At 47.4% G+C, this 9,745-nt stretch overlaps 1 protein-coding gene and 1 long non-coding RNA gene across 2 annotated transcripts; both read right to left on the bottom strand.

The window, feature by feature from the left end:
* Positions 1-3,273: 3,273 nt before the first annotated feature.
* On the bottom strand, positions 3,274-5,536 carry LOC105907792 (potassium voltage-gated channel subfamily A member 2). The gene has a single exon (XM_012836178.3). It carries the CDS (start codon positions 5,436-5,438, stop codon positions 3,954-3,956), a length of 1,485 nt encoding a protein of 494 aa, XP_012691632.1. The 5' UTR covers positions 5,439-5,536; the 3' UTR covers positions 3,274-3,953.
* Positions 5,537-5,545: 9 nt separating this feature from the next.
* Positions 5,546-7,830, bottom strand: LOC116220445. Its single transcript, XR_004163659.1, has 3 exons — positions 7,479-7,830; positions 6,549-6,978; positions 5,546-5,619 (listed from the first exon to the last, which is right to left on the bottom strand). It is a non-coding gene; the product is annotated as an uncharacterized LOC116220445 (long non-coding RNA).
* Between the last annotated feature and the right edge of the window lie 1,915 nt (positions 7,831-9,745).

Raw genomic sequence — 9,745 nt, 5'->3', positions numbered from 1 at the left:
ATATGGCAGGTCTTCAGCCGGAGACCACGTCTGTGCGCGTCCGCGGTCAACTCTGGATAACACTCAGTGGACATGTCTCTGAGAACGCCGCCGGCGGGACAGTCAGTGTGGACGTTGGTGGGCATCCTTCAATGCCAACGATGAGGCATGATCATGGGATGCCAGGTGAGGGATAGAGGCTAGATCCGGGGCCCGATCAGACCCAAAGCTGAGCCAGACACCCGGCTCCGAAGTTAGCCTCTACGCAAGAAAGCACTGAGAACATTCAATGAATCAGCAAAACCATGAAAAATAAATAAATAAATAAATAAACAAATAAATAAACAAACAAGAAATCGAGACTCGCGTGCAGCAACAGGCTCAGTGATAGCCGTGGCCAACAACTGTCTCCAGTCTCCAGGAACAAAAAAAAACAAACATTTTAAATGGTGCGGAGAGCACAATGCTTTCGGAAGAGCAGCTGGCTCGCTGTGGGTGACTGACCAACCACCGTGTGAAACTTTGAGTCTGAAGGTCTTTCTTCTGTGGAAACTGGCATTCCCATAGCTCAATGGTGACAGTAGGTGCTAGCAACACCAGCACCACAGGGCCGATTCTCAGGTAACACACACAGTGATAAAAAATGTATCCGTCACCTGTGCTGTAAGTTGCTTTGGATCAAATTGTCCGCTAAAATGAATTGGTGTAAAGGTAATGAAAAAAGCCGCAGTCTGTGTGTCTGTGTGTGCGCGTCTGTGTGTGTATTTGTACGTGTAGGATGCATCTCTCATGTACCAACCACATCAGCATGCATAGACATAAACGTCCCTGCTCTCCTTAGCCAAGGTATAAGAATGGCCTTGCATTTACATCTCTCAAACCAGATAACATACACACATACAGTCTCTCTCTCCATCTATTTCTATTTATCTCACACACACACACACACACACACTCGCACAGACACACAATTTATTATGTGCATACACCTTATCATGCCAGTGTTGAAACCATGAATAAATAAATGATTATGCATAACTTCATAACTGCAGGCCCTGAGGCTCGTGTGGGTTTTTCAATGACGCTTGGAATCTTCACCCCTTGACACAAGTTAAGACCTGATGGCAGTAGAAGGATTGCCTCGGAAAAGAAGCCATCTTGCTCGGGTCCTGCCTTACTCTGTGCCACCCTCCAGAGGGCAAAGCAAAAGCCAGGTGTGTGCTGGCATCAAACCCGCTGCTGGCGCTAGTTGGGGAGAACATCATTAACTGGGTCTTCAGGAGCTCCACACACAGCCACAACACAAATTAAAATACCTGTCGAGTGATGCCTACACGTCAAGAACATGAAGCTGGTTCGTCTAAATCCTGTGCGTGTGCAAGGTGACGAGGCAGAGGCTGCCATTTATGTTAAGTACCACGCCTTTGCGTGCATTAACAATGAATGGCAGAAATTGCTTCTAAGACTAAAGGTGATTAAAACTACTTACTCTCTTATCCTGATGTCCAGTGGCACATGGTCCGGTTACAGGCCACCTCTACTCTCTCAAGGCTGCTGGACAAGTAGACTCTGTCTTCACACAGTTCCAAACCGCTACGCAGATCTAATCTATGTTTCAATGTTTATGAGAATTTAAGAGCTCTAAGTATCTACTGTCTTTTAAAGAGCGTGAACACATATGAGCTTGGTCTACACAAACACGTCATGTTTCTCAGTTCTCCTCCAAATCGTGACTACCCTTGGAACAGATGAGGCCTGGATCACCTCCTGAGACAGCTGCTCTTTGGGGTGTGGAAGGTCAAGCAGAGCCCATCGGTCTGAGGGGGGCTATCAGAGCCCGCTGTATGAATGCTGATTGTGCCCTCTTCCCGATCACTTTAACCTCTCTCTCTCTCTCTCTCTCTCTCTCTCTCTCTCTCTCTCTCTGTTTTCTCTCTAACCCTTCCATATAGGAAGGTACCAGTATGCATGCCTTTGTCTACGGACTGTCCTGCCTTTAAAACACATCCTAATGTGGGCAGCAGTATTCATGTTCAAAATGACTAATTACTTACATTGCACATTGTATTGTATCATATTGTATTATGCAGATAAAAATTATATGCATATATATATATATATATAGTGAGATAGAGGAGATAAATATATTATTATATAGCATATTTAGCTATCTATCGCTGTGTTTTGTTTGGACTGAACTGAAATACATGCCACTAGGAATGTTCTGAGGTCATGCAATACTAGGGTAATAGAATAAAAATGTCTTTTTTTTCTTTTTCACACTCTCTTTTCTACGTCTTTGTTATTTAAAAGGCAGTTAACGGGAAGCATCTTTTCTAAAGTCCACCACAGTTGTCCTCATTTATGAGAAGAACAAGTCCAAGACTCAAGTTCAAATGAAATCGAAAAAGTACACTACAATATGTGGATAGAAAAATAATCTTATATCAACGCTACAACTATGGGCACGCTAACACTTCGCTAGGAATACTTACAGTATCAACTACAGTGTGGCTTGTTTCAGCTGAAATGTCTCTTGAATATCAATAACTTTGTCTATCTCTGCAGTGGCTTACAGAAACGATTGCACTATAGTCTATATGGAATGCTTTTGTCCTTTCTTAAGTGGAATGTACTTTAAAATGGAAGACGTCGACCAACAGTGTTAGTGAGAGACGGACACAGAGCCTCTGTTCCTCTCGTTAGACGGTTTCGCTGCATGGGCGTACTCAGATGCAAGCAGCATGAGACATGGGTCAGAAGCAAGCAAGCCAGGCTGCGAACACAAAAAGATCTATAAAACATCGCCAGCATACTAGGGGGACCACCCAAGGTCATGACACCCATGTGATTAGCCTAACGAGACGTAAACGAAACTAACGAAGCCAGGGGGTGGAGAGAAACACAGCACTAAGAGACATTCAATCTGTCTTCGAAAGCTCTGAAGTAGCATTGGTGAGGAGATACCTGCTGGAAGGGTGTCCACATGACATGTACCCTGTCCAGCTGTTTAAGACAAAAGATAGGGGTGGGGGGGGGGGATTAGTGAAGAGCATTCAGTCTGATACCTGATACTGACACATAGTGAGAATATCATAGTGAGAAAAAGTCTGTTATTACATTAGTGCTTTTCTCCATGTGGGCTCGTACATTCTTCTGGTGATGTCTCTGAGCATAGTGAGGGGCATGGTGACAGGGCAGAGGCTTTTTTTAAATGTCCCTTACACTGAACACAGAGCGTTAGGATTTGTTTCGCAAATAGCTTATTTTTTTCTTTTCTCTTTTTTTTTTTTGAGCAGCATGGACACGCAGCAGCATCAGGCTCTGCGGTGCGGAGACAACACGGGTGTGTGTGTGTGAGAGGCACAGACAACACGGCTGTGTGTGTGTGAGGCACAGACAACACGGGTGTGTGTGAGAGGCACAGACAACACGGGTGTGTGTGAGAGGCACAGACAACACTAGTGTGTGTGTGAGAGTCACAGACAACACGGTGTGTGTGTGAGAGGCACAGACAACACGGTGTGTGTGTGAGAGGCACAGACAACACAGGTGTGTGTGTGTGAGAGGCACAGACCACTGCGCTTTTGTTTGTCTCAGATTAAGAAGTCCCTCACGACCCCCACAGTTTGCACTAAAGCTGGTTAGCGCGCGACATGGTGAGATGGAAGCAGCCACACACACAAAGCTAATCCATGCAGACATTAAATATTTGGGGTTTTAGATGAGGGACTGGCATTAAGTACTAGGAGGGAGGGGGCAGAGAAGTGGATGGATGGTAAACGGGGGCCTATATAGGGGGAGTGGGCACACAAAGTCCCTCAGCTGAAACACGGAGGTGCCTACTACACCTGTTCCTCGACAGTGCACAGCCCTCTGAATCCATCGCCCTGGAAACAGGAAGTCCAATGCTTAATTTCCTCTCCTGGTGTCCCATGCCCTTCTCCTGACCTGGAGGAGAAATTTCCAGAAGCCTATACATCCGTCAGCATTTTCTTGATGTTGACATAGTTTGTGTTGGCCAACGTGCAGTTGGCCTTTATGATGTTCTCGTCCTGGAAGTCTTCGTTGCTGTTGTTGACGCCCTCCTGTATCTCCATGTAGTCAGACTTGCTGATGGTGGACCCGCTGCGGCTCCTCTTCAGCTCCTCGTTGGAGTCCTCCTTGGCCACGTTGACCTGCAGGTACTGCGCCTGCTCTTCTCCCTCCGTCTCGCGGTGGTAGAAGTAGTTGAAGTTGGACACGATGACGGGCACGGGCAGGGCGATGGTCAGCACGCCGGCGATGGCGCAGAGGGAGCCCACGATTTTGCCGCCGATGGTCGTCGGCGTCATGTCGCCGTAGCCCACGGTCGTCATGGTTACCACGGCCCACCAGAACGCGTCCGGGATGCTGTAGAACTGCGACTCGGGCTCGTCGGCCTCTGCGAAGTAGACGGCGCTGGAGAAGAGGATGACTCCGATGAAGAGGAAGAAGATGAGCAGTCCCAGCTCCCTCATGCTGGCTTTCAGGGTCTGGCCCAGAATCTGGAGCCCCTTGGAGTGTCTGGACAGCTTGAAGATTCGGAAGACCCTCACCAAACGGATGACCCTCAGGATGGCCAGAGACATTGCCTGTTGACCCTTTTCACCGTCATTCTCAGCCTTCTCTGCCAGCTCCGTCCCCAGGGTGATGAAGTAGGGGATGATGGCCACCACGTCGATCATGTTCATCATGTTGACGAAGAAGCTGGCCTTGCTGGGGCAGGCGAAGAAGCGCACCAGGAACTCAAAGGAGAACCAGATGATGCAGAGGGTCTCCAGGATGAAGAAGGGGTCTGTGAAGTAGGTGGAGGTGTATATGAAGGTGCCGTTGGCTGTCGGGTGTGGGGTCTTGATCAAGTCATCATCGTCGCTACGGAAGACGGGCAGCGTCTCCAAGCAGAAGCTGACGATGGAGATGAGAATGACCATCACGGAGATGATGGCGATGATCCGGGCAGGCCCCGAGCTCTCAGGGTACTCGAAGAGGAGCCACACCTGCCTCTGGAACTCATTCTCAGGCAGAGGCCTCTCCTCTTCCTTAATGAAGCCCTCATCCTCTCTGAAGAGCTCGATGGCCTCATCCCCGAGCTCGTAGAAGCGGATCTCCTCGGAGAAGACGTCCAGGGTCACATTCACCGGCCGTCGTAGCCTCCCACCAGACTGGTAGTAGTAGAGGATGGCATCGAAGCTCGGCCTGTTGCGGTCGAAGAAGTACTCGTTCCTCAGTGGGTCGAAGTAGCGCATGCGCTTCTTGGGGTCCCCCAGCAGCGTTTCGGGGAACTGCGAGATCGTCTTGAGCTGCGTCTCGAAGCGCAGGCCTGAAACGTTGATGACGACGCGCTCGCAGCACTCGTGATCCGCTTCTGGGTCATATTCCTGCGGCTGACTTGGCTGGGCTGCTGCCTCATCCGACGGGTCGCCGGTGGCAACAGTCATTCTGCAGGGGTGTAAGGCCTGCACCTTTCAAGCTGGGCGCCGCAGCCTGGCAGACTAGAGAGGCTGGAAGGTGGGATTGCGGCAGGTCAGGGTTGGGGGGGGGGGGGGGGGGGGCGTTGGGGAGGGGGGGGGCTCAACACCGTAGAGAGCCGAGGGCCACAGGATGTCACAAAGAAAAGCCCTGTGCAGAAGGAGCAGACAGAACCTTAACAGCCATGCTAGAACATCAACAGACATGACAACTGCAGTACTAACACACTAACACACAGCTTCTTCACCTTCAACACCTCAGTGTTCCCTTACATACGTCAACGTATTTCTGCATTATTCTACCTACACAGGGAAATAACAAAAGGTGTCACAGAAAAGGAGATGGATGTCGTTTTTTCGGGCAACAGTAATGATCTTTTATGACGGGCCGTGCGAGGTGCACAGTCAGACTGAGGGATTGCTTGTGACTTTGGGGTCATTCGTCCTCCTCTGCATTGGGCTGTAGCTGTATCCATTCACATAATACAGTGCACTCATACAGAAGTCACCTCAGCTATGCAGAGGGCATAAATCTCTCATAAGATCCTCTCATAGCACCACATATCAACACCACAACACTTGCATAGCTGTGCTTGCCTGCTCATATGTTCTCGTATGTGCACTTTATAGAAAAGATATGAATTGTTCCAGAAAAAGTCGCTGATTGTCTGCAGCTACCCTCATGCGCACACACTCGTACTCATTCAAATTAGGCTTTTTTTGTTGGAATGCCACTCAAATGGCACCGGCCTTTGAAATATTTAGCAGCATGAGATAAAATATTAAAGTGCAGAGAAACAGATTTCAGAGCTATTATTAAGCGGGAAGTTTTTTGTCCCATCTATCTTTTTAAACATGATCTGGAACAAATACTACTGCCTTTCCACTGAAACAAATTAATTCAAATTAAATATTGTAGATATTAAGTATTTTTTTTATCAAATTGGAAAAATAAAATCCACAAAAAAAATGGATTACATAAGTAAACGTCTTCCTGCACTTTCACTATAAACTACACCTTCTGCTGTAACGAGACCGAAACAATAATGTAATGTGGGTTGGTGCCCAGACATACTATACCTGCAAATAAACTTCTTTATCAAAGCCACGCCACCTGGCCACGGCGGGACGCGGACCGGTGCCAAAAATGAAAATATCCTTCAGTAGCGACGAAGGTGTCCGCGAACTCATATGGAAATGTATCCCAAAATATTCATATATATATTCCCAGGTTCCAGGTCCTGGCGTGTTCTGCAGCAGCTACCGGCGCACTGGGAGCATGATCCTGGCGCAGGAGGAGGGGGGAAGAACGCGGTACGGTGCGGGTGTGTCCTCGCCTCCCCCCGACGGTTCTCGGTCTCTACAGCAGGTTGTCGTGAGGAGACACAGAAAAAATTCGGTGACGTGGCTTCTAAACCAAAGTAGCAATGAGCACCTCCTCTAAAATTCAAAGGTGCAAGAATAAGCCAAATTGATCATATCCATTGGCATGTGCTGGCTGGATTGACGCCTGTAGGAACGACATTGAAAATAGGAATGTCATAATTGTTAGATGATTTATACCTGCCACAGATTAGCAAACATTAAGGAGGGAGTATATTTAATGAAACATGGCTTTCATCAACCTTAACTAATTTCATTGGGGATTATCAATCTGTTGAATGAAACGTTGCCACAAAATTCATCACACATCGTCAGAATTTCGTTATGAAAACAGTGATTTGATCAGATTAAATGTTTTTTTTTTTCGTGTATGGTGAACAATCGGGCATATCCCCCCCCCTGCTCTCTGAGAAGAAACGTGTTTACCGTGTTTCTTTTCCATCTGAAGTTCAAAGCTATGTTGCCTCAAAGCGCCGCAGGTTAGGCTACCTAAACAACAGCAGGTTGCTGTGCACATGCAAAGCCCGTGAGAGCCGCCAGTGGCTGTTTTCACCCCCATGCGCAAACACGTACAGTCATTAAAAACAGATTTATACACTGAATCGAATGACATGCATCAAAAATCACCATCTTTTGGCCACACACACATGATGCTTGAGGTTCTTCTGCTTCTGTATCCGCCCCTAATGCCGCTGCCCACCGGTATCGTGCGCCGATAATTGGATGCAAGACGCAGCAGACCACCTAAATGCAGCAACCTATGTTTTCCAGGTTCAGTCGGTCTGCCGCGGCTTTTCTCTTACGGCAAATTGTCATTAGTCGGTTAGTTAAAGCGTTAAAATGAAATCTGCAGTCAAGCAACGCTGTGCATACAAAAGACTGGTGCGGACGACTGGGCTGGGACACATACACCAGACTACACCACTCCTTACTTTTTCCGCAGCATGGGCAATTTAAAGGGAAAGGATCGCAGACACACGAGTGGAGAGTCAGCGACCTACTTTAATAGGTTTTCATCTTACGGAGAGTCGGAAGACTCTTACCTCTTTATCTCACGCTTCCAATTTGCTGAAAGAACAGAAGCCAGGAAGTTAATACAAAAGTTTTTTCTTGCTTTTTGAATTGTGAGAAGTGCACTTCGCCTGTCAGCATTTTGCAAAAACGTCATTGTGACACATCTAAATTTCTTGGAGTTTAAATTCGACTTTTTCTCTTGTGTTCAAATCTAAGCCACCTAGGAGCATCCCTAAACAAATTAGAAACGTATTTGCAGGCTCACTGAATAATTATCCTCTGAATGTTGACACTTCTACTCAGGAAGACCTCTTCATAGCCATGATCACCACATTCTTATACATTTTCACATTCACAACTCCTTATAAATGTACTGTGGGCACATTTTTACAGGGAAGCTTCGCAATGTGTCTTTAAAGCAGTCCGTACAAGTGGCATATCTTATACACACATAAGTACTGTTGCTAGAGTATTTACATTCTCAGTGTTTTGGTCTTTTTATGAAGAGCCAAACATTTAACCATCTTCAGACTCACTATCAGATGTTAAAACGATCTATTTCACACCTCCCACTACAGATACGTAGCCTTGATGGAGATGGTGCCTGGTCACAGAGGCTGGCATCGTTCCTCATTCATAGAAGATGACACTATATTTTACTACATTCCTTTCAGTGATCGAGAGTGGTTTCCTCAATAGAGTCCCTTGTCACAAACACACACACACACACACTAAATTGCCATGCCTGGTTGTTGCACTGAGAAAACTGCTCCAGTAAAGCAAGGGTCTGGTGAAGATCCAGTGCGGTCGCTGAACCCGACCCAATCGGCATGCTTCCACCCTGATGCATTCTGAAGTGCCTGGCACAACCCAATCAAGCAGAAAGCAGCTCACTACCCTGTTTCTCACAGTCAGTCACACCCCTCCTACCCTATAACCCTCCCCTCCCCCCCCACACGCACACACACACACACCACCACCACCACACAAGCATACATAAACTGGGCCACGCCGATCAGGCCCACATCACAACATCGAGGAACAACACCACGCTGCGATGGCTTGGATGTGTGACTGCCCCCAAGGAAATTGGATGAGATCCCATGAGGTCATTGGCGTTGTGAGAGGGCAGAGCTCCATAGACGTCACTGGAGCGGCAGCCATCTCCACATTGGGTCACGGGGACTCTAACTTTAACCCACTGGGTCACGGGGATTCAGACAGGGTAGCATAAGCATCATATTAGCAATGGCAGAAACCTCAAAGTGTTTTCTTTTAAATAAATCTAATGTATAAATCTTTTCAAAAGCATCAAAAATAAGTGAAATATATAGCAATGCACATTCCACAGACAAAGTTCCATCAGGACAACGCAAACCCAACCCTTGAGACCAGCTGTGGCCTTGTGCCAGCCTGGTTACATCACAGCTTCCCCAGCCCAGTGATAATTGTATAATTGTCAGATTTTAATGGCACAATGAGGCCCAGCCTAGCCTAGCTATAGCTATGTGACACATCCCAGATGCAGCCCAGTTCAGTTGCAAACTAGCTACAGTATAACTAAAACCCAGTCAAGTTCAGTAATAGCCCAGTCCAGTCCAGCCAGGCTACAGATGAGATACAGTACTACCCAGGCTAGCCCTAGTCAGTTTTCCCAACTACAGTACAGCTACAGTCTGACTACAGCTCATCGTAGTCTTAGCATAACCCATCCGCACACAGGCTAGCTACACTCAGGCGTCCACCTGACCCAGGCTTCTCCTCACAGTCTCACACACATGCAACACACACGGTTTCCTAGCCTACTCAGCTCCTTAATGGCTTTGCGGCCTCCCTCCGCTGACAGTTCAGATTTTATTTATGAGAGCGGCGGGCCATTA

This window comes from Clupea harengus, chromosome 5 (genome assembly GCF_900700415.2).
Source record: "Clupea harengus chromosome 5, Ch_v2.0.2, whole genome shotgun sequence".
In the NCBI taxonomy this organism is placed as follows: domain Eukaryota; kingdom Metazoa; phylum Chordata; class Actinopteri; order Clupeiformes; family Clupeidae; genus Clupea; species Clupea harengus.
Note: the sequence above shows the minus strand (reverse complement) of the source record. Positions and strands in the feature narration are given on the sequence as shown.

Coding starts and splice junctions, on each gene's coding strand:
- LOC105907792 (XM_012836178.3), bottom strand. CDS start 5,438: ATGACTGTTGCCACCGGCGACCCGTCGGATGAGGCAGCAGCCCAGCCA.